This window comes from Pinus tabuliformis, chromosome 1_1, assembly GCF_031772625.1.
Source record: "Pinus tabuliformis cultivar Carrire ecotype Pingquan chromosome 1_1, CPIR1, whole genome shotgun sequence".
Taxonomy (NCBI): domain Eukaryota; kingdom Viridiplantae; phylum Streptophyta; class Pinopsida; order Pinales; family Pinaceae; genus Pinus; species Pinus tabuliformis.
The window spans coordinates 206,611,640-206,637,851 of record NC_142297.1 but is presented as its reverse complement, the minus strand read 5'-3'; the positions used below and the strand labels follow the sequence as shown (position 1 = coordinate 206,637,851).

The window sequence follows — 26,212 nt, the reverse complement described above, 5'->3', positions numbered from 1 at the left end:
CTAACAAGAAGAAGAAGATTAAGCTAACAAGAAAAAGTGAAAAGACTCCACAAATTATTATCAAGTCAAAGAAGAATCCTACTATACTTAATTGCCCTAGATTCTTCAACATATGTCACCCTCTTTTTGCTGTTTATTCATACATAACAGCCATAAAAATGAATTTCCTACCCCAACCATAGTCTCTATTGGAAGGCCTTTGTTCCCTTTATTGATTAACATTGGAGGGCCTTTTTCATTGGCTGCTATATGACATTGTGCACCTTATTATTGCATATCAATTAATTCCTAGCTTATAGCAACCTAATCTTTGGTATAAGCATAGAGTATTTGAAGTTTGAACCCTAGTATATAACATCTTGGCCTTTCTAGGCCTTGTTGATATTGTGCCATATTTTACACCTGTTATACTCGCCTTGAGCCATAGCATTAGAATATCCTTTTGGTGATCTAGGGAAACCTCCCTTGTGGTTAACTGCCACTAATGTGCCATATTTTACACCTGTTATACTCGCCCATAGACATAGCATTAGAATATCCTTTTGGTGATCTGGGGAAACCTCCCTAGTGGTTGACCACCACTAAAGAGTAGGAGAAAGGTTGTTGTGGTGATAGTGGTAACCCTTTCTCTTGTTGCTATAAGGTCTGGCCCCACCTAGTGAGGCTTTGCACCAGGCCGCTAGAATGTGTGGCAATAGGGACTCAAAGATGCATCTGGAGTTTGGTGTTGATACCAAACATGTAGTAAAGGGAGTTGGGACAATGACATTCAAACTTGAGTTAGGAGGTAGGCCGAAATTGAAAGACGTTTGTTGTAAAGAAGAAGGGGTTTGTTGTAGCATTCCAGGATGGACATGCACTGATCAAACCCATGGGATCTAGCTCAAATGATGGCTACTCCATTGGTGTTAGATAGGGCAACCTGTATATTTTAAAGGGTCAGATTATTCAAACCACGGCAAGATGTAGAACAATGATGGAGAATAAGGAGTGAGAAGCTTCGAAGGTTTTGAGCATTTTAGAGGGTGTCAGCATTTAGATTCATTTGGGAAGAATTAGCCATTAGATCCTTCCAGATCTATAAAGTAGGTCTCATGATTTGAGATGATTTTATAGTATGTTCAAGAGTATGAGGCTTCTAGGAACAGGTCCAAAGGGGGCAGGTCTTTGAGGATGATTCAGGAACAGGTGGCAAGGAGGCTTTGAGTTTAAAGAGAGCAGCCATGACAATGTATGTAGGATTGGAGTAGACTTCAGGTGGCAGAAGTCTCTCCCTCGCTAAGTTGGTGTGTTGATGCTTGTAGGTGGGGCAGGTACTTTTATTATAATCCCAAGTGTCTAGGTGTATAAAAGTCGCCAAAAATCTCTTTAGGATACCTTCTCAAGTATTGTATAAGTTACTTTTGTAACTTAGCTTAAGTTTAACTTAGGAAAAACTTATAACTAATTATGTTTGCCATTGAGTTAAGGAAACTTGAGAAAAATAAAGTGTTTACTTTAATGATTGTGTTAATCTCAACCACTGATCTCAAGTGATGCAAGATCTAATATCGGCCATGCATGACTTTGGAGATTAGGGTTAGGGATTTAGCTGAATAAGAAGTCATAAAAATAAGGCTAAGGAGAGGAGAAAGACACATGATACAACAGCACACGCCAGTGGGAAATTTTGATCTCAAGTGAGGAGTGGGATACTCAAGTGTGTTGGGTTTGATGAAGGTGTAGGGGTGCAGCTTAGGAGATCGAGGTCAGCAAAATGATTAAAGGACAGATCTAGGGATTGATCAGTTGGATCAGATCCAGGGTATGTTGTAAATATATTTTCCTTAGTTGGGCCATTATCCTGGGATGGGAGCCCAAGTAGGTTTGGATTATTAATTTAATGAAGCGTTGATTGGGAAGAATTTGTATGTGTTATATGTGATTGAGATTGGTTGTGGAATTGTGCTTTTTCTGAATATTTTGTTAAGAACTTAGTTGTGCTTTTATTTAGTAAATCTGTGATAAATCTGCTAGGAATTAATTGCCAGATGCTAGGTTCAAAATTTAACAGAAAAACTGCTCTCAACTTAAGTGGTAATTCTGAATTTTGCTTCAGTGACTGCATTCCCAGTATTGGGGGTGATTTTTACTTAACAATTTGAAGTAAGGAATACATTTTAACAGATTTGGCCTTTTTAGTCAAATCTTTATGCTATTATTTGCTGGCAACCAATTAATGCCAACAAATCTCTATTTCTTCTAGGTTCTTACTAGTTGTTAGCTCAGTTTGTAACAGTAGAACATTTAAGATCAGTAATTAAAGTTCCTGTCACAGTAATCTGAGCCCACTCAACAGAGATCGCTTTTGCTTTTGCTTCTCAAGGAGCCACAATGAAAGAATTGCTGTCATACTTACAGGGATGTCAATATATGGTAGGTCTTGCTCATGTGGAAAAAGTGGAAATCTGCTGCCAGTTCTCAATCATCTGATAAAGTTTTATAGAAGCCATTGTGTTTAGGCCTGTGTACATGTGAGCAAAAAAGTTTTTTGACTTTAGTAATACTTCTTCAATGATTCACCTTTGAAATTGTTGTGGTTGAATTCAATAGCTCCCTGAGATAAAATCATGGATAAAACTTAAACGAAATGGAGGGTTGTTTGAGGCCTCTTTGTTTATAGGCATATCATGATATGTTTGGAAATGTGATTTATTGTTCTGAGATTTGTATTCCTTTGAATTATAAATGAATTTCATGTGTAGCTTTTCATTGTTGCTTTTCAAACCAGGTTTATCAACCCATAAAAAGAGCTTTACAACTTCTCGAAAGCAGGAACAGTCTGGTACGGAACAAATGGTGAAAAATGAGGATGTAAGTGTCAACAGCCAAGGATGTAGTAGTTTCTGGTTCAAACTCTTTTCAGTTTTGACTTGTTTAAGAAGTACAATATTAAATTATGTGTTGCTTTCATTACAGTACCATTTAAATGCATTCTGAAATTATAGCTAAAAAGACAACTCCTCTATTTTGGTTAACACAATGTCAAGTATATCAGGTGCAGGAGCACAGGCTTTGCAAAATGATAAGATACAGCATTGAGGATTTGTCAAAATTATCTTTTCAAAGGGTATATAGAGTGTTATGTACCTAAATCCTTAATATTACTATCATGTGATATTTATAATTGCCCTTTGTGTTTATTTAGGTCCATAATCTAATAGTGTGATACCTACTCATTAAATAGGTGGGGATTTACCCTCCTTTAGTGGAGATTGGTTGTGATGTAGCTAGTGAGGATCTAGTAGCTTTTGGAGCACACAATCTCCTGTATCATAATTATGTATTGAATGTATGAGGAAGAATCGAAGATACTAGATACATCGAATGTATTCTGCACTAAAGGTGCGCTTCCCCCCAATCATTGTTGCGAATATCGTGATCGAGATTAAATTGATGAGGGGAAAAATCGGAAAAATCAGTAAAAATTTGGAAAAAATCAGCGAATACATAAATATTCATTTTTTTTCAATTGTTTTATTATCTAAAGCATCTACAACATAAAATAAATGCATTGACACATAAATTTGATAAAAGAACTAGTATAAAAGATGTGTAATATCATTTCTAGTGCTACTTCACACATAACAGTGAATCATGTCCTGAATAGTAAGTCCTGAGTCCCAACTCAGCCTCAAAATATCAACAAAAAATATAGCAATGTATCTCATATCATGAGTCATAATGTCATATACAATGAAATGAACCAAATAACTAATAGTACTGATTTCCTCTGCCCCTCTTGCGAGAACATGCAATAGCTTTCCATCTAGATGCAGATGGTTGTGGAGTTTGCAGTGGACTTTGTTGTGCTCTAGAAGCTGAAGAACTAGGAGTTACAGGAGGTAGACCACGTGCTCTACTGGTGATAGGGGTAGCCTGGGTAGGTGGTCTCAACTCCTCCTCCTCCTCCTCTACCCCCTCCACTACCTCCTACTCTAACCAATCAACGACCGACTCCATGAGAGGCCTCTCGGCCTCAACCCTCCATACAACAGTGGTGTCAATCCTATCCAATGAGATGGCCTCCACATGAGGTATCCTCTCAAGTTGCCTCACCCACAATCAAAGATTGTAGTAGACGTAGACCATGTCATTAAATCGCTGGGACTCCAACTCGTACAAGGGAATAAATTATAAATAATAAAATAATAATTAAAAAAAAAAATTATTTAATGAATTCAAAAAATTAATTGGAAATTTGGAATATTTTAAGTTTTAAACTGTTGCGCTTCTTGGTGTGTATTTTTTCAAATACATCCCAATTGCGCTTGCATCCCGAGGAGCTACATGTTTGGCTGAGCACTTGAATAGCAAGCCGTCACAGATTGGGTACTCTGCCACCGTAGCTTCTCCACCATGCATCTACAACAAAATTACCATAAGATAAACAGATGAAAAAAATGAATTTTGAAAGTTGAAGCAAAGTATGAAGTTATGAACTTGAAGAGACAATGAAATTTGAAACAAACTAAAACATACTTGGCATTTCAGTCTTCCTATCAACCATAGCCATGTTAAAGCTAAATGTGCCACTTGTCATCCTGTATATCTCCATTTCTTTGGAGATTTCTGCACATTCTGCTGGAGATGGCACCATCCTCTGAACACAAGTGAAGAATCCGTCCATGACCTTAGCATCAAATAAGAACCCACAAGAGTGAGCAAGTGCGGGGTTCAGGTAGATCCTTGTAACATGAATGAGATGATGGAGTGTATTGTTCCATCGTTCATGAATCATTTCCTGTAGGAGTTGTTTCTGAAACCCCTCATCCCCCTTATCATCATAGTAGGTCTGAATGGATTCTTTGGCTCTGTCCATGGCCTCATACAAGAAGCCCATTGCGGGTTTGCCTCCATCAACTAATCGAAGAATCTTTTGTTCAGTAATGCTGCACACCTCCTGCACTCCCATCCAGAAGTTTTCTTGGTATGAAACTAATCTGCATATGGCCTCTCCCTTTGGTTTGCAGCCAAATGCCAAAGCACGCCACTCATCTGAAATAAACATTCTCTTCACATCCCATAGAATTCAAGAGATATTGAAGAGATATGAAACTAGTGGCAAACCGTGTAATGACAGGGCACATCAACTCCTTGTTGTTGGTGAATGTTCTCATCAAATGAAGTGCAAATGCATGATTATATATAAATTTTGTAATGTTTTTTGATGAGTCAACAATATCCTTGACAATTTTTTTTTTTTCCTATGTCATCCAACATCAAATCAATGCAGTGTGCAATACAAGGTGTCCAAAATAAGATAGGATGCCTCTCCATAAGCATCTTCCTAGCAACAACATAATTTGCAACATTGTCTGTTATGACTTGGACAACATGTTCTGGACCCACCTCTAGAATGAACACATCCAACAAATCACATAATAACCATGCATCTTTGATATGTGCAGAAGAAGTTTATAAGGCTTCTACCCTTTTGATTGGTCCAACCATTTGACATCACAGTGCATCTTGTGTGCCCATGATGCCCTAAACTCCTCCAATCTCTTGGTGAAATCAAGCTTTTCATTTTGAAGAATGCGCCCTCTAAAGACATGATAAGAAGGGACTTTGTACCTTAGACCAACAACTACAATAACATTAGCAGCGGGCTGGAAAAATGGATTGTTCCTTGCAACGCTTAAAGGAATATCACTCCAAAGAAGAAACTTGCCCAACAACTTGTCAGCTTCTTCTTTCTCTTTTTTCTAATAATTGAAGAGATAGATGGTTGTGAACCAGGTGTGGTTCTAGGAACAAAATATGATGAGGCAGCTAGAGGGTTGGTTGTAGATATTGATGCTGAAGTAGAACCAGTGCCACTCTCATGTTCACCTCCTAACACTCTACTCCCTGCTAGTTGACTCTTCAGAGCTGACTTGGACAATTTGGTTTGCTCTATTTCTTCCAATGATCCGAGGGCTCTTCGGATGATTTCTGGATTTGTATTGGTGCAAATCCCTACCTCATGTCTAGGGATTTGTGCAAGGTGATACTTCAATCAGTATAACCCCCCTGTCATATGATGTGCACATAACTTGCAAGTCAAGTATGATCTGTCAAATCCTCCATCAGGTTCATCAAATTTCCAACGAGGGTCCAATTTCCTTGGCATGTTTGTAACTTTGCTGAACTCTTGAGTTTTAATGTAAGATGAAGTTTGAAGTTGAACCTAGGGCACAAGAAGAATTGCAAGTTATAAAAATATAAATAAAATTTACATACACCACATTGAATTTTTGACAAAAGAAAACCTCAACTGAATGCAACAATAATGAAAAAAATACACATTCAAATGAAAGCAAAAATGATGGAAAAAATAGGGCACAAGAAGAAATTAAACTTACAAATCTAACAACCAAGTTTTTGTATTTTTGACCAAAATGAACCCTCTCCACTATATGCAACAAAAATGAAAAAAAACACAATTAAATCCACTCAAAAATCATTGAAAATCAATGGGTTATAGAAACCCAAGCAAAAACAAGAAAAAAAAGGGCCAAATTTGATGCCTGTACCTGGAAACCACACTTTGCTAAAGAAATTTGGTCCAAACTCGAATTTTTCTTTCTTGCGATGCTAAATTCCTTCACTTTTCTCCTCTCTGCCCTTGTAGATGACTTCTTCTCCTCCTTAGCTATCAATCTTGCCCTCTCTCTGAAAAAATGACAAAAAAACCCAAAAACGAATTTAAAAACTCGTTGTTTTCCACCGCAATGATTATTTCCAATCAGGTCGCGATTATTTCGGAAAAATTGCGATTTTTTGAAAATAAAAAAATTGGCGATTATATCGGCTCAACAAAAAAATTTCTGTTTTTTCAAAAAATTGCGATTTAATCGCGATGTTTGCAACACTACCCCCAATATTATGATGAGGTATTACAGTGTAAAGTTATGGCCGTACATAAATAGTAAGGGGTGGTATTATCAATTAAGTATTACATGATAATACTATGGGGGTCATGAGTAGATGGTACTTAACATAGTTATTAAAAAATACATAAGTAATTTATAGATTATGTATATAAGTTTAAACCTAAGAATTGCAAACAAAGATCAATCATATGTGGAACATCTTTGAGGGGTTTGTTTTAGTGTTGAGAGATGATTTGAAGTTTTCTAAACTTATTTACTTATTCAAATATACTTTGTTTCATTCTCGAAACTTTGAATGGGGGATATGACACAAAGTGGTGCCAACCTTTTGAGATTATCTTAATCATCCAAGGGTGTCCTATAAGGATCGAATCTGGATCTTTCACCATAATGAGAACAATCTGGTAACATTGCTCTATCCTTAACTTTGTGGGACTCGACAAATTTCAAGTAATGGTTGACATTGTCCAATAATATTTGTAAACTAGCTATCCTGGTTTTTATATTCTGACAAATGTCTTGCATTTATATTTTTCAAGACTGATTGGTATGTATAGTGACCTAATGTGGCCAAAGGTCATATAGCTCAATGTTATTAGAACCAAAATGGGGATCGAACTGGAGAACCCTTTGAACTGGGAACCGGTGAAAAGCCCGGACCAAAAACCGGTCGACGAAAACCACATATAATATTTAATTTTTAAAGAAAACATATACATTCATATGCAGCATATGAATCCAAACCATTTATACACAAATAAACAAAACTTCTCATTTTTATAGCATGTAAGAGTGCACATAATCAAAATAGCATCGAGTGCAATCCATCTCTGAATAAAAAATACATCAACAAACAGGCTCTAGATGGCCTCTAGCATCCAAAAGAAATGATGCTACAACAAATACCTACATACCATCAAAATCATTGCCTATATTGGGATCTTCGGCATAAATATCACCCTCTAAGCATTAAAATAAGATAGAAAAAACATAGCATGTCAAGTCAAGATTCTCTTTGAGTGATGGGTACATTTTTAGTAAGGTCATGACAGCGGAGTTCAACAACCAATGCCACTAACATCAAGGTACATAGAGGGCTTGGTGCTATTGATTAAATACTAGTTCCATAACCCCATGCACGACAAAATCCATTGGAAACGTTGCAATACTCCCAATCCTGAAATCCTGAAAAACTATCAAGTTTGCTGGATTTTGAGTGAAATAAAAAATTCTACTTTCTCCATTTGAAATCTAACGAGGTTGGAACTATTCACAAACATCCTGATACATTTCATGGTAGTGTTAAAAATTTAAGTAAAATCTACTTTAAGAATTTAACATTACCATGAATTACATAGCAATACTAGGGCCATAGGCTTGAAAATTAGCTATTGTGTTTCCAATGCCTTTGGTCAAAATTGTATGGAACCGGCCGGTTTGGTACAAAACCGGCTAGTTCAGTGAAAACAGGGTACCAAACTGGCCGGTTCCATGACAAAACCAGCCGGTTCGGTTATGAACCGGCCATTTCTGGTTCCAAACACTGAACTGGACCAGTTTGGCACCCAAACTGGTTGGACCAGCCAGTTCCACTGTTCTGGTCCATTTCTGATAACACTGATATAGCTTTCCTGGTGTTTATATCAGGTCACTTGTGCGAATTTGTACATCTCACAAAACTAAAGAAGCATAGTGACCAAGGGTGATAACATTAATTTAGCACCTTTTTAACTGTTTTGACAATAGCACATCCCCAGACCTCAGGAGTTATGTAATGTGCTGAAACAAATTGATGTTTTTATCATTTCTGTGCAGATATATTCGCCTTTTTTCATAAATCATTTTCCTGTCAGAACATTCTGTGCATCTGCCCAAAATCTACAGAGTAGCACTGTGAGAACTTGAGAAGCATCATGCAAGGCTGCTCTGACATGAAAAATAATAAAGTACTCCTAAAAGTGAAGACCATAGCTAAACTACCAATCACAAGAGCATTGAGTGCATTTACTTGCCTTTCTCTCGTTTATCTTCCAAGTCATGAAATGTGACCATATAGTTGTTACATGATATATTGAGTGTCATCTGCATGCATAAAAAACATTGATTAAGTTGAGCACTAGTATGATTATTGATATTGTTTTACTGTGCAACTGATCTGAAAAATTTAGGGAAGGAAATACGCTAATATAGAAAGAAAACTCAATATGCTAATATAGAAAGAAAACTCTATTTCTTATGTATAAATTGTTTGTTTCCTAGATGGGAAACTATGATATTTGTTTTCTCCGTCCTATATCTATTGCATTGCTTTCAAAATTTTCCTCAAACGGTGTTGCATAAATGTTCTCTTGATTTGTACTTTCATTATTTTGCGCAGATCACTTTGCTTTTATGATGGTCATGATTATTTTTTGTTTTATGCGAGAATGCTTGACAGGTTTCTTCTGGTAGATTATTGGCCAAAAGGCTGAAATCGAAAATGAGTAAAGCATGGATGTTATTTCTTACTCTCCGACTCCCTCTGGATGTGTACAAAAAGGTGAACAAATCATATAATATATATGTAGATTATAGATTTGGAATTTTATGCTTGCAGTTCACTATTGGCATGCCAAGCTGTATATATGTTTTGACACTGTTTCAGGTACATTGTAGTTACAAGGACATGGATACATTAATTCAAAGCTATTTCTACTTAATATGATCTCTGCATTGAATTATAGAGAAGATAGCTATATTGCGCTACTCTAATAGACCTTATGGAGATAACATGCACTGATATTATGACAGATTAAACCCTAAATCATTATACAACGATAACAAACAAATCAAAAGGAAACATACTATATAGTATATTGTGGTAGCCTGTAGTTTAATTAATAATAATCATTGAAGATAATTTACATTGATACTAGTTCTTTCTAGTGCTTTATAAATAAGCAAAAGAGAGGTATAAATACAAAATGAAGAAGTATACGATGGAAGAGGTCTTGGCTTGGGTTCTGTTATCTAATGATTTATTAGTGCTGACAAGGTCCTGTGAAACACTTAAGTGGTACCAGAGAACAAGTCTCCATTGTCACTATAGCACAAGTCCCCTTTTTTGGTAATGTCCTCTTCTAGTTAAATTGGCCAAGGGAGGACAAAGTTGTTGGAATCTTGGTTATACTGCGGGAGCGGGGGGGTTGGGGGTTGGGTTGAATCAGTATAACACTGATTAGATCATCATTAACCAATTTTTACTTCTTATTAAACAATTAAATTATCCATTAATTAACCAACAGCACATATAAAGAATAGATCACAAACACTGTACATGAAAAGGCAAACTCAAACCACATAAGTAACACAATCATAACATATGAACACCGGGGATTTTTAGGTGGAAAACCCTCCTGGGAGAAAAACCACCGAACGCATTGTCTTCTTATTCTTCTTGTCAATCTTCTTTTACAATGTACTAGCACCAACCAATATACAAGCACCAACTTATGAGATATGCAAGCACCCACTCGCTTTTTACATCAACTTCTGTAGGCACCCACCTACGGGGGGCTTCAATGTCTCTTTTCTTCTGCATGCTGCAACATGCTGGGAGCACCCACTCCCTCTTCTTACAGGCTCCAGCTTGTTCTTTTTCAGGCTACTCTGTAAGGAGACACCAATCCCCTGATAAATTAAAAATTTACTTCGCTGGTTCACATGGTTATGGAATTCTAAATATTTCTTATGCTTTGGCTCTGTTCTGTGTTCTGTTTCTGTTCCTTTTACAATTGCCTATCTCCTTCTTCTCCTACTCAATTTTGCTTCACATCTGCTCCTCTTTCTCTCTCTCTTTGCCACGTAATTCACAAACCACGTCTCACAAAAATCAATCTTCTTAACTATTCTGACATCCAAAAACACATCATTTTATATACATAACTTGTTGACTGTTTGTATTTCAATGCAAGAATTTGAAGTGAAAGAATGTCTCTTTGAATTCCAAGGTCGTCTCTTTATGGTCTCTTTATGCACCACCTATTCGTTTCCAAATTTTTTCAAGTTTTGAAGATCAAACCAAAATAAATGGTCCTCCAAGTATTATTAAAAGAGTAACATCAGCCAACTACAATGGTTGCATAAGCCAAGGTCCGAAGTTTTCTTTATCAATGCTATAGGACATGGATGCTGAATACCCATTGGTAATCTTAGCCGCGGACACTGATTGCCGACTGGCAATCAGGGCTGCGAACACAAATTTCTAAGCTTTAATCGACCTCCGTTCCCCAAATTAGGTAAAACTCAAAAAACTTCTCCCAGATCAGTGATTCTTGCTTCAAACCGTCTCGATTTTGCATTGACAAGTCTGCATCATTGTTAAAATTGGCAACTAGGGCCAAACTCCACATGGGTCATCTTATTTATGATAGCTGATATTTTTCTTGGATTCCTCTCTCTGAGAGGAGTAGGATTGATCTAAAGATCTTCCGATTCCGACATGTATAAAAGAAGTTATGAATTTATTTTGATTATGGACAAATTGTCAAGGTCGGCCAGCGAACTTATGTAGGCTCAGAAGCCCAATAGTGACGTCTATTCATCCTCAAAGTTTGCTATAAATACATGATGCCTTAGCCTCATTTGGACACACTCATTTTCACACTTCTCTCTCTCTCTCTCCTCTCTCCTCATTGATTGGGTACAGATTTCTGGACATCTCTCTTTCCACACGTCCGAAATTTTAGGGGAGCGAAATTTCAGGAGAGCTTGCTATAAATACATGATGCCTTAGCCTCATTTGGACACACTCGTTTTCACACTTCTCTCTTTCTCTCTCCTCTCTCCTTATTGATTGGGTATAGATTTCTGGACATCTCTCTTTCCACACGTCCGAAATTTCAGGAGAGAAAAATTTCAGAAGAGCGAAATTTCAGGAGGCCGAAATTTCAGGAAACCGAATTTTTGGACTGTTGACCAGTGTTGACTGCAGCTAGGGCTGATTGCAGGTGGGATGTTTGACCAGACTTTGATTGTGCTGAATTTGTTTGTTTTGTGTGCTGATTCATCTTGTTGTTTGGAGGTTGAAGTTGATTGAAGTTGAACAATTTGTTGAGGGTCAAATTTGCTTTGTTGACCAGCGTTGACTTTTCTGGTTAGGGCTCTTTTGCTGCTGTTATAAATTATCCGATTTATAAATTGTACTCTCTCTCTCTACTGAAATATTAAAGACTATAAGAAGAATTGATCAAGGGTTTCCCCACATTGGGGTTTGTCCCTCGCTGGTGCCACATATTGTGTCCTGTTGTCTTGGCTTGTCTTCTACTGTTTATGACATATGTTTATGTTCTATCCGCATATCACTATCATGTTGATGTGATTGCTAATATGAATATTGATACTGGGCTAATAAAGAAATTGAAGTAAAATTGCTCTTTAGCATAGAACATACCATTGTTGTCTAAAAGTAACATGGTATCAGAGCTGATGTGAAGACAAAGCCGAAGCAAGAGTGAAAGAGCAATCACCAAAGACACTTGGACAAAGACAAAAGGCTCAATGGGTTCTTCATCCTACTTCCTGGCTGAAGACAAGCTCCATGATAAATCTGACTATCATGGATGGAAGATGTCTCTTGATTTGACCTTGGAAGAAAGATAAGTGATGGACTATGTGCAGGGTAAAATCCCTGAGCCTACTTCAAATGCACCTACTGCTGCAAAGAAGATTATTAGGGATTCTATTGACAAGCATTTGGTGGCCTACATCTTCGAATTGAAGACCTCCAAGGAGATCTATGACAAGTTGGTCGGCATGTTCAAGGTTAGTAATGCTAATCAAATTCTATTTCTCAAGAATAAGTTGAAGGATATTAAGAAGGGCAAGGACGATGACATTCAATTTGTTGATTTGGGGTAGCGCGGATGTGCTCTAACCACGAAATTTGGTGGAGAGGTTGGGGCACATGAGATCTCCAATACCCAGAAAGGGTTTGGGCAGATTCTAAATAGATCAGGAGATATTAAAATAATTAATATTTTTAATGGAGTCCCTAAGTCTAAACTTAGGGAAAATAAAATATTAATGTGTATTAATGTGAATCTGTGTTAGAGTGGTCCAAAATACATGGCTCAAGCCAGATCTAATCTTAGCCGTTGATTAGGGACTTAATCTCGGCCATTGAGATGTCAACAGGAAAAGTATAAGAGGAGGCTTGAGGGTCACTTGGAGAATACATCAGAGTGTTCAGTCGTTCCATTCTCTAGAGCGGGGTTTGCTAAGAGAGATAGAATCAGTGATCGGGAGAGCAGCTGAGGGGCATTGAGTACAGAGAAACAGAGAAGGCAGAGATTGTGTCGGGAAAGCAGCGCAACAGCTAAGGAGAGTGACCCAGAGCCAACAAGGGCTCACGTAGGGCCACACAGAGGCAGCCAAGTGCTGCGCAAAGCACCAAAGAGCCCAGCGTGTCTGACGCAGAGGCCAAGAAAGCTGACGCAGGGCCTCCTGGGGCTAACGCATGCCAAGAAAGGCTGACACAAGACCAGCGTGAGACAGAGAGGGGCTGACGCATTCCAGATTGGGTAGATGTTCGGCTTGCAGAGCAGTTTTGTGTTGAGGAGCTACCGGAAGGATTTTCCGGGGTTTCAACCAGGAGATTTCTCTCAAACTGTGAGGTATAGCTGCTAAGGGAATTCTCTGTTGGGTAGGCCAGTTTTGGCACCCAGATTGTACTCTAATATTGCTTAATAAGAAAACCCTCAGATAGCTGCACCGTTTTTCCCGCATTGGGTTTTTCCGGGGACATTGGTCCAAAAAATAATGGTGTCATGTGGTGTGTTTGTTCTTGTTTCTTTTAGTTGCTGATCTGTAATATGTTGAGCATGCACTGGTGTTTATTTTCAGTATTTACTTTGTAAATAACTTGTTAAAGAAAAATAACAAGTAGGTAGGAATAAATCAGAAAAAGTGCATAAAGGGTTTCTAAACTAAGTAAACTTAGAAACCTAAGCACAATCCTATTTCTTGAGGATTACTGAGATCAAGAATGATCTACTCTCGATTGGAGAAGTCATTCTTGATAGGGAACTTACTCTCACCACCCTTGGAGGACTCCCACCTGAGTGGTATGTATTTAGAACCACTATACTCAACAATGATTGAATTCGAGGGTTTGAAGAATTGATGTCGAGATCATAGTATTCAAAACCAGCCCAACTAACCGGTTACCGGTCTAACCAGCCGGTTAGCAGGTCCACTGGTTGGAACCGGTCAAAAAACCGGGTTAGACACCCTCTGTGGCCAAAAAAGAGACCTAACCGGTCCTAATTGGCCGGTTAGGACAGAACTGACCGGTTTGTATCAAACCGGCCGGCTTCGTCCTAAACTGGTAGCCCAATTAGCGCTTTTTTCAATGTTTTTAGGGGTTTTGGAGGGAAAGTAAGGGTCCTTTCCCTCCAAAAACACCCTCTCCAAGCTTTTAAGAGGCCCTTCTCCCTCTCATTTGTCTCACACATTTCATTTGGAGTGTTTGTGAATTTGCTTGGGAGCTTGGAGAGTGTTGAGTGTGCTTGGAGAGTGCCACATCACACATAACAGTGAATCATCTCCTGAATAGTAAGTCTTGACTCATGAATCCCAACTCAAACTCAAAATATCAACATAAACTATAATAATGTATCTCATATCATGAGTCATAATGTCATATACAATGAAATGAACCAAATAATTAAAGTCTAATACTACTGATTTCCTTTGCCCCTTTAGATGTAGATGTCGGTGGAGTGGGCAATAGACTTTGCTATGCTCTGGAAGTTGAAGAACTAGGAGCTACAGGAGGTAGACCACATCCTCTACTTGTGACAGGGGTAGCTTGGATCACCTCCTCCTCATAGAAATCTATATATATATATATATATATATATATATATATATATATATATATATATATATATATATATATATATATATATATATATATATATATATATTTTTTTTATATTTTTTTTTTTTTTTCCATATATATATATATATATATATATATATTTTATTTTTTTTTTCCACGATTTTTTCATAAAAAAAAAAAAACTCTGATTTTATCGCCCGATTTTATCGCGATTTTTTGGCGACTAGTGCAACACTGTTATAAACATTTCCAAGTTGGCAATTTAGTATTGGTATATGACAACCGAGTAAAAGGCAAACCCAAAAAACTTGAAGTTGCATGGCTCGGCCCATTTGTTCTTGAAGATATTTGACTATCAGGAGCAGTTCATCTAAGAACTTTGTAGGGTCACTTTTTCAAGTCACTTGTTAATGGTGCCCGACTTAAAAAATACATTACATAAATAATAGCTAGCATAGGTTAGCTGTAAGCCATTAATAGCTAACAAACCAAAATGTAAAAAAAGTAACTATTTAATAAATAAATAAAATTAATTATTAATTATTAAGTTCATTGTTTTTTTGATTCTCTTTAACTTGGTATAAATCTCTAATTAACAAAAAGTAGTTATAAACGTAATCGACGTAATAGTCAACACATCAATAAAAAACCATTCGAGGGATAGTGATAATCAGACTAAGCAACATCAATGGAGCATGAGGCCGACCTACATGACCTTTTAAGAGCTAAACAAAGTTCAGAGTGCCATCAACACCAAGATGATCAAAATGAAAAGCATAGACAAAGGAGCTGACCTGTGACTTGAAGATATCAGTTGATCGACCAGACTCGTAGAGCACAATTCAGCGGATCGTTAAGCATAAAGGGAAAAGGCGAAAACCTATCAAAGAAGAGTGCGCGAAATCCAATACCGCATAAATAGAGCACACCTGAAGGCGACTGAGGAGTACGCAAAAGACAAAAATGTGAGCTTACAAATCAAGGCAATCAAGTACGACTGTCATCCTCTGACACGTCCCACGTCTCACACACATCAACACCGTCAGATATTCCGTAAGGTTCATTTCAAGATTCACAACATTCACTGCCCACTCTACCAGAAAGGTGGCGAGCGAGCTGGTGCCATGCATGCGTGAGATAATAATTGGCAGATTACACGAAAATTGAAGAGACATGCTGAGGTAATGAACTCAAACGACAATGATGACACATTTAACACCACCTTTATAAAAATCAAAGAATGCCCTGGATTTATCAAAATCTTGCTAGAAGTTTCGAGCAACTTTCCCTATTGACTTGGAGGACATCCCAAACATTCCAAGTCTTGTAATCTTCGATTCAGAGCTGCTCGATTTTCTGTGAACAAAAGAATTCTGCGAGGACTTTGCCATGACAAAACACAAGGTCAAATCAGAGGAAGAAGAAGTAACAATTGAACCCATAACAAAAGCTTGATTTGATCCTGCTGGTAAAACTGAGCTTGAAGTCCGTTTGCATAATATACACCAGGCAAAGGTCGAAGAACCCGCATGGGAAAAACATTACGATGCTTATCTCAAGTGGGCTAAGACAAAAAATCGATGGAACCCTCAATTGGATTACCTAGAAAAAGATGGAATAAGAGAAATTCTGGGGGTTTCGTTGGTCACAGACCTTCAAGGTATGAAGGAAGAAGCCGCAAAGTATTTAGTGAGCAGATATCACAATGGCATGTTGTGGTTGGATCAACCACATTCCATTTCCGGCATGAACATCCATTTAATTACCAGGCTCCCCTACAAAGGACCTAAAATACCAACTACGACCGATGTAAGTCATTGGCTTACAAAACTTGTCGGAGGGGCTTACGGGAAAAATTTTAGAGGCGTGGTGACGAGCTAGGTGCAGGACCATTTGGCAAGATGGATATGTACAATTGTTTCTCTGTGTCTGACTTTTGCAGGTCGAGCCTTGGATGTTAAGCTCACGATGCTGGAAGCTATCGGCGAAATAGCAAAACCTGCAGTCTAGTATAACCGGGCGATCATGTGGTTGACCTATTCAAAGTTAATTGTCAAGACTGCCAGAACTCTGGTATGGCTATTCGTTTCCCTTCCTTGTTGATATGGATCGCTATGAAGTTGCACACACCAGTAGGGGAAGCTGACTTTACAAAGAAAGATTTACCTATGATGAACAATTTCAAATTTTTTTCTAGTACTTGGTTAGGGAAACCTTAGTCGTTAGGGCCTATTGAAATTTTTAGTAAGTTGTTGTTGAATATCAAGAATATTTCTGATAAATTCCATGTGCCTCGACATGTTCATCGTGCTCTGCCTCCCTTTTCTCATATTCAATTGGTCTAGATTATACTAAAGTCTGGTACAATAATTCCCCAGAGGTCGACCCACAAGAACTCCCCTACTAGCCCACAATAGAACAAATATTTAATGAGTTAAGCCGTCAGTGTAATACCAAACATGTCATTCCACCTGCTGTATTCGAACAAACCCATGACATTGTCACACCTCTAAACGACGCTGAAGTCGAGGAGGAATTTCAGGCTAGACTTCATTTGCAACCCTTCAAAGTCGACCTATCTATACCCTTTCTTGAAGCCTAGCACAAGTCTACTCGAAAAGAGTTTGCTAGTCCTAAATCTACCCCTTCTAAAATCAAATCCTCCTAGCGGCAGAGAATACTTAAAAATCTTAAAATGAATGATCCAACCAAGCAAAATAGACTGGACGTTGTTCTTAAGGATCTAGAGCCTGAGAATGCTACTGTCAAGAAGCCTTCTAAGCCTAGATCTCCGTCCATCAGAACGCAGATTTGTTACGTTGTAGAAAGTGCGAAAGGTTTGCTTGTTGAGACTATTGAGCACAAAATGGATGAAGTCCTTCAGAAAGGCAACTAGGATACTCAGTGAACTTCTCAAGCTCAAAAGAAGAAAAGTAAATCTGCCACTGTTACATAGATTGACTTAACCAAAGATTCCTTTGTTAATTCCCTGACTCGAGTGGATGAAGAGATCAACCCCACAGGCCAAGAGCAGTCTGACAAGGAGCAGTCAGGCGGAGATTAGTTTGAAAAAGAGGAGTCAGACATACAAAATTCTGATCAAGAAGAATGTGGCAAAGATAAATCAAATGCAGAACAGTTGGGAGAAGAGTAGTCCAACAGGGACCAAGTGAGAAGCAAAATGCAGATCAGGGTCAGTGGAACCACACTCAGACAAACAATTCCTAGTCAAAAGCAAAACAATGGGAGGATAACCAGTCAGACGTCCATAACAACTCTGACTCCACTTCTAAAGATAACTCATCATAACAAACTCAGTCAGATGAAACCATCAGAGAGCTCAATCAGCGGACAAACCATGGTTCAACGGAGGCACAATAGCGAGATGTAGGTGGAGTACCCGTTGTCAATACAACAACTATAATTAATCCAGGTACTACCACTGGCCCTGTTACAACTCAAACTAGCAAGGGACCTAAGGGGGATCCCTAAAGGGCAAATGCCAGGCCAAGGGTAACAAATGGAGACTTAGCCCACTGTCACCTTAGCTAAGGCTCCCTTCTATTTACGGACTTTCACTGATGGGAGGAGACCCGATATATTGTGGAGTCACCGATGAAGGATAAGTCAATGGAATGATGTTGAGTGACCTAAACAATCCCTTTCCCGAAAGAGTTAGAAGGATAAGGCTTGCTTGCTTTCTAAGCAAAGTATAATGTCTTCTAGGGAAAGGAAAGGAGGATTCAAGGGTTAGGTTTATGGGATATGAATTTTGAAGGAACTTCCCAATCCCGAAAACCCTTATTGTTACTGGTATCCCGGATGGTTTTTGAAGAATTGTGTTTTCAAAGAAGTGGGACCACACAGGACCAAGTGGACCTGGTCTAGGACAGGGGGAATGAGTATGGAAACCAATGATGTTCTTACCCTAGACAAGGTGGGGAAAGGATCAAAGAAAGAATTTTCACTTAAAGGTGTTGATTTGATCCTATGAGGCACTAGCCTTAGGGATGCTAAGGCAAAGTTTGATCCTGGAGATAGGGCTTGGCTTTTCTCCCAACAGAGCCGTTTGAATGGCTTCAAAATTGGAGGAGACCTTGAGGAAACACTAGTGCAGGAGACCCTAGGAGATCAAACTTTTCTTAGAGGGCTAACTTATCGGGAAATTGATGCCCTAGGTGCCACAACATGGCTAGACCTGGAATTGATGCCCTAGGTACCCTATGTGGACCCAGTGGAGGAATGTGGACCTAGGTGCGAGAAATGATGAATAGGGTAATAATGAATGGAAAGAGGGAGCGGGACCACACAACCAAAATTAGTATTTCCCACGAAATACCATCCCTAAAGCCAAATGGTCACTAAAGGAGATCCCATGGGACTAGAATCCGAGGTTAATACCTAAAAGGGGTCTAGGGGACAAGAGCACAAACCTAGCCCATTCTTTCCGCTGAATTCCCCCATTAATCCATGCCCAAAATTGTCCATGATTAGAAAACTCCAATACTCAATTTCCATATGACAAGGCATACCTTTAGGTTCGAGAGGCCCACCTTCAAACATACGATCATGGAAGATGGGCGAGGAACCACATGGCTGGCTTAGGTGGTGGAGAAATGGCACAATGAGCTCGCTGATGGTTGCCGGCTAAGGACCATCTTGGAGATTTTTTTTCTCCTAGGGATATCACCCACAAAATGGTGGGACATGAGAACTTCAACAATCTCTTGGTTACCGTAGACCTGTCGCTTGTACACACAATAGATGGAAAAACACGGGGCAACATGCTTTCACGACGTCTCATGATCGCACATGCTATATGTCAGGCCATAAAATCAACAGAAAAATAAAATAGGCAAAAATGCATCTATCTACCATGAGAAATATCATATGACGTTAATTCTAATGCAGATATGAGCATGCAATGCATCCTACTCTAACATGCATATAATAAGTTTAATACTAAGGGTAATCATAAAGCCAGTGCAACCAACATATCATCACATCAACATACATATGCCTGTTAGTATGATTACTCATGTAGCAACTTCGAAATCCAATGTGGACATAGTCACATGGCGGATGATGTGGGTGGGAGGCGGGAAAATGTGATCTCCATCCAAGGTAAATGGAAATCCTAGGAGAAAGAAAATAGGTCAATCTAGAGGTTTTAGGCTTTCCTTCTAGGTATACAATGGTTGAATGAATGAGCATTCTTGAGAACTCCTTATCACAGTCATTGTATATAATATTATGCTTTGTAGATGGTACAAGGTTGTGATGGGAGGGGAACAAAGGATTAGGGAAACGAAGAATGCAACAAATGGGACTCTCAAGGTGATGGTCACAATGGAGAGGGGAGGTCATGGAGTGATCAAAACCCTGAGGGTGTGTCCGAGGAGGTAAAGTATAATCAATGAGGGGCTCTTCCTTGACACTGTACTTGGGCTTATGGTTACTTGAGATCATATGACAAGGGGTGAGGGGATCACCTGATGAAGACTCAAGATGATGAACAATAGAGAAGGCAAAAGGGGAAGGTGAAGTCTCAACGAGATCCTTTTCTTGAAAATCCAACTCTAGAGGCTCAAGTGATTTGAATATTCTCCCAGAATCATGAGGAAGGTAGGTATGAGCAAGGGCCTTATCAATCCTATCGTTGTCGGCACCTAAGATAGGGTCTTCCCAAAAACGAGAATCAATCATCCCCAATTGCTCCTTTTTATGCAAAGGAAAATGATAATTCTCCTTCCCAAAGGTATTGATGGATATGTCGTCATAAATAATGCCTGGGAGAAAGGGAGGACCGATCTCAACCTCATCCTCCTTGTCGATGTCATAAACAGGAGCACAATCAAATTGAGGACCAACAACTTCCCATTTCTCTTTTTCAATATGGAAATAATCTTCAATATCATCCTCGAAGGGGCTAATGGGACCACCTTCCTCAAGGTTCTCAAAAGGAGAATCATCAGGAGTACTATCCTTGAGAAAGGTAAGGTTAGTCTCAACTTCACTTTCCATAGACTCATTTTTCTCAACACACATGTTCTCAAAGTCATTCGGTTCATCATGTGGACCTGACGAAGATTGATCATCACCTAGATTACCAAAGCTTTCACCAACCTACTTTTCCAAGGTTTTGTCACATGTAACGGGAGGAGGGTTCTCTTCAGACACTAAAGGGGGACCTGAGGCGTCTTCCACACCTTTACCAAGACTCTTTTCAAGATTATTCCTTTCATCACGTAGCTTCGCTTCAGAGGGGTATCTACGAGCCGTCCATTCTTCATGAGGGGTGCCACCCTATTTTTGTAAGACGACATCTTCAAAATATTCATAATCAGTGGCAATCTCATGGGGGAGGCTATCATACCAATCTTTAGTTTGGCCTACAAATGATAAGGCCAACAATCTCATGATTGTGTCCTCATTTTCAATCCCTGTTAATGCTAAAGCCCAAGAGCATTCATCAAGATGGACATTGGGATCTTATTTAGGACTTCCTTTGAATTTAGGCATCCAACCTCGTGCCCATTTCTTGATGTTAGGGTGCTCTAGAGCTTCTTCAGGACCAAGGGCATCATAGGGAGAAGAAGAGAGCTCAAAATGGACCATTTCTCGAGATTTTTGCACATTAGAATTGAAAATGGAGTCACCAGGGTGAATGTAGTGCCTTGATAGATGCTTGCTTCACCCTACAAGCATTAACTTTGGATTTTGAATGAAGAACTAGGGCTTCGTTCTTCCAATGGAGTCGCCAATAATAATATGTCAATACATCTTATAGGGAACAAATCACACGTTTCGTGCCCCTGGGAATGACGCCAAAATGTTACCTCTCAAACTAGTAGGGGACCTAAGGGGGATCCCTAAAGGGCAAATGCTAGGCCAAGGGCAACAAATGGAGACTTAACCCAGTGTCACCTTAGCTAAGGCTCCCTTCTGTTTACAAACATTGACTGATGGTAGGACATCTGTTAAGCTTAGGTATGTTCTATGCTTAGAGAAATTTATTTGAATTTTCACCGTTAGCCCAATATCTTTAGCAATCAAATCAACATTAAAGTAAACTGCAGATAGAACATAAACATAAATCACAGAAGACAAGCCAAGACAAGAGGACACAAGATGCGGCGCTAGCCATGGACAAACCCCAATGTGGGGAAACCCTTGATCAATTCTTCTTATATGTTCTTCAATAGTTCAACAGAGAGAGAGAGAGAGAGAGAGAGAGAGAGAGAGAGAGAGAGATAGTACATTTACAATAGAAGTCAATACTTAGACTAATATATTATCTCTACATGAGATCAGTTGAAGACATGCTGCTTCAACTGATTCTCCAAGGTGACTCATTCACCTATCATGTGCTGCATCTCGTCCATATGCTGCACCTCACCGTGCTGCACCATGTTGCACCCATCATCACAATACTGGACCTCATGCTGTTGCTGTCCCAGTGTTTACCTAGTGCCATGGCTGCACCATGCTATGCCCATGTGCTTGCTGCACCATTGTTGCTTTGTGTCCTAGCTGCATCAAGTACTATACTGCTGTCCCATACAACACTCTACTTGCAGCTGTACATGCTTTACCATGCCATTGCCGTCCATGATTCTTCATGCTTGCAACTATCCCATGTTGCATGATGATTTACCATGCATGCTATAATACCTCATCATTGCCATGCTATCCCATTGCAGCGCCTATGTCTAGCAGTACTGATCATATGTATTGCTGCCCATTGTTGTTATGACTGTGTTCAGGTTAGGGCTACCACACAGTCAAGAGATAAGTCCTTTTAGGACTACAATTTATCTTGAAGAGCTTTCCCTCATGCCACGTTGCCTTTTGAAGGTGCTGTCCACCCTTGACAGTCCTTGACACAACCTCAGTTGTGTGCTCTGGCTTGCAACCTAGCACAACAACTAGCTGTAGCACTCCGCCTTCCCAAATGATACCCAAACAACAACGTTTCTTTCCTCATGAACTCGGGCAAGCTGACAACACTTACCTGCACTCAAACGCATACATATACAACCCTGAATCTCTCCTCCTTGTGACTGCGGCTTCCCTGTCTTGTTGCTGTTGATGCCCACATTGCTTCATGCTATGATAAGGTCCCTTCTGCTGCGGATGAAGTCCTTCTTATGATGCGGCTAAGGCCTTCACTCAGGGCTCCTCTTGACAACAATTTAGGGCTTCCTCTTGACAATGGTTTAGGGCTCCCATTAGCTACGGATAAGGGCCTTCCCTTTGCTACGGTTAGAGCTCCCTTTGCTGCGGATTAGAGCCTTCCCTTTGTTGTGGATTAGGGCTCCCTTTGCTGTGGATTAGAGCCTTCCCTTTGCTGTGGATTAGGGCTCCCTTTGTTGTGGATTAGAGCCTTCCCTTTGCTGCGGATTAGGGCTCCCTTTGCTATGCATTAGAACTCCTATTGACTGCAGCTAGGGCTTCTTAGATCTGTGGCCAGATCTCCTCCAAGACTGTGGCTAGGGCTCTCCTAGATGACTGTGTCTAGGGCTCTTTTAGATGACCCTCTCCACTGCGTCTTCCTTGAGAGAAGACAAACCCAAAACAAGTGGAGAGAGGGAGATCATGAGAGTTGTGTTCTCAAATGATTCAAGGCACCTTTATTTATACAAAAACGTGGAGCACATGAGGGGTTTATTTGGTTGTTGGCCGACCTTGACGAATTGTCCCATAACACAAATAAATTCATATCTCCATGAATACTTATCGGAATCGGATGATCTTTAGATCAATCCTACACCTCTCGATGAGAGGGATCCAAGAAAAATATCAGCTGCCATTAATAAGATGACCCACATGGAGTTTGGCCCTAGTTGCCAATTTTAACACCCCCTTTCAACTAGGGAGGACTCCATCCGCTGATCTATATGTCTGACTGTACTATCTCTACCATCAGTGCCCTGCACTGTTCTGCTCTGCTTTGCTGAGCTCTGGTCAGTTCTGATCTGTTGAGCTCTGCTTTGCTCTACTCAGTTCTGCTCTGTTGAGCTTTGCTTTGCTCTGCTCAGTTCTGCTCCGTTGAGCTGTGAAGAAGATGAATTGATCGAGAATGTATCATGCCATTCTCTACTGACTCGAAGTCAGTTTCATCTGAACAGAATGTGTCATATCACTCTTACTGACCCGAAGTTAGTTGTATTGATCTTATATCAATATCATAAGAGAGTGTCTCAAACCACCCATAGTGATCATAGATCAGTTTCATTGATCCCATATCAATGGAGGTCATCCTAGGATAGGGAGTATGGTAGATACAACATTGCGTCCATCGATAGTACTACTATTGTCCCTAACCCCATTTCCTTGCTCATTGATCAGATGAGAGGTACTTTCCATGAGTCCCAAATTGCATGGGTAGGAGAACGAATCATCCTGTCCATTGGTTGCCACAGGAGAACTAATCACATAGGAGAACTAATCATCCTCGTTCACAGTTGCCACGGGAGAACTAATCATCTCGGCCCACAGGAGAACTAATCATCTTGTTCCATAGTTGCCACGAGAGAACTAATCATCCCGACCCATAGGAGAACTAATCATCCTGTTCCATAGTCGCCACGAGGTGTCACAGGGAAAGGTTGAACCTGTCACCCTGTACATAGCGCACCACCAGGGGAGGGTGAGTCGTCCTGTGGTCGTATGTCGCTCCATTAAGTACACCAAGCCCTCCAGATCTCCCAGAGCTCAGTGCATGCAACATGCATGACCCTTATACGAAGGTCTCTCAACGACTCCAAGTCGTTCGGGAAAATCACAGATTTGACCTTTCCCCGGGGCTTTGATAAAGTGTCTGCAACCTGTACATCAGTCTCAATGCGATGGAGCCTCCTTGCTTATCGACTTACCATATCCCAGATAAGGTAGTATCTGATGTCTATCTGCTGGAGCAATCATCGAATACAGGATTCCTCAATAATCGAATCCCCCCTTGGTTGTCACAAAGAATCACAGTGGTATTCATGATGTGTACAAACAACTCACTGATGAGCTTCCACAACCAGGTAGCTTCACACGAGATCATACTCGTAGCTATGTATTCGGTCTCGGCGGTGCTTATAGCAACTGACTTCTGCTTCTTGCTCATCCATGATATCGAAGCAGAATCCAGAGAGAACCAACACTGAGAAGTGCTCTAGCGATCCTCCACACTGCCTGCCCAGTCAACATTCGAATAATCATGCAGCTTTCATATTTCCGGCAGTGTATCTCAATCCATGAGAGATTGTGCCCTGAAGATATCTTAGAAGATTCTTGGCACCAATCTAGTGAGGCTCAACCAAATATGAGCTCACCAGGCTAACTGCAAAGCATATATACAGACAGAAGTTCACCAAGAACATCAATGCAGATAAGTTTATGAAACTCAGAGGCATTTCCCAAATCTAGTGCGTCATCACCAACATATTACTTCTGAAAGTTAAGATCCTCGAGGTAGTCACTGGCTTGTAGTTTACCATGGAATCCAACTCCCTTTTACTTCTGCAAGTGAGAGGGTCTGCACTTGTCAAATATAGGTCGTCCTGAGAAGGTGCCGGTATGAGAGGTCTATCATCCACAACCTTCGAGCAATGGTTTGGGTTGGTTTCACTCCTAGCGAATCTTAGCTTCATCAGACAGCTATCAATTTTCTCATACTATGCCCGAGGTGTTATACTTCAAGCCATAAAGGGCTTTCTTCCACCTATATACATGAGATTCCCAATCATGAATCTCAAACTCCTCGGGTTGTTCCAAACTTGTGGGCTTGCTACATGAGGGGAATGGTCCCCTTGTAAAATTTTTCCTTTGGTACATAAAGATCCAATTCATCCTCTAGAAAAAGTGCGAAATTTTCAAGAGAGAGAAAAGATCCAACCCAAAGTGATGATGAGCAAATGAGCTCATCTCACTTGTATTTATACATAACTTAGGAGTTCGAATTAGCCTCCTTGGCCTATATAAGCCCCAAAAATAAAATAATGTTATAAGAATTCAACTTTTGGTGGCAAGCCCAACAAACAAGCTCATAAATAAAAAAAAAAAAGCCTCCCAAGAGGTCAAATAATAATCTATGCATGTCGTAGGGCCCTGTAAGAGGCGTAATGAGGTCCATGGGTGCCGCAATGAAGAATAGGACCCTCAAATGTAGTGGACAAAGGGTTGGCCCCTTGTAATATCCTGTGGTGCTCCAAATGACATGTGGGGGCACACAAGTGTCCTCATGGGTCTCCAAACAAATCAAAGATGCTTGTAGATTGCCTACAAGGGCTAAGATGATGGTGTAGGTGATGCCACATCATCGTGCAAGTCCTGGATCATCTGCCAAGTGTATGGTGCAAATATGGGGCCAACTGGACATGATTGATCAGGTGCATCTCCCTCGTGCAATAAGTGAACCACG

At 39.9% G+C, this 26,212-nt stretch overlaps 1 protein-coding gene across 1 annotated transcript in view; it reads left to right on the top strand.

Moving 5' to 3' along the window:
- Positions 1–26,212, top strand: part of EMB2762 (CCAAT-binding factor) — a 266,353-nt gene that overhangs the window by 155,357 nt on the left and 84,784 nt on the right. The window contains exons 7-8 of the mRNA XM_089388606.1: positions 2,771–2,853; positions 9,355–9,456. Coding sequence (XP_089244732.1) covers positions 2,771–2,853; positions 9,355–9,456 — 185 coding nt within the window. The remainder of the gene's footprint in view (positions 1–2,770; positions 2,854–9,354; positions 9,457–26,212) is intronic.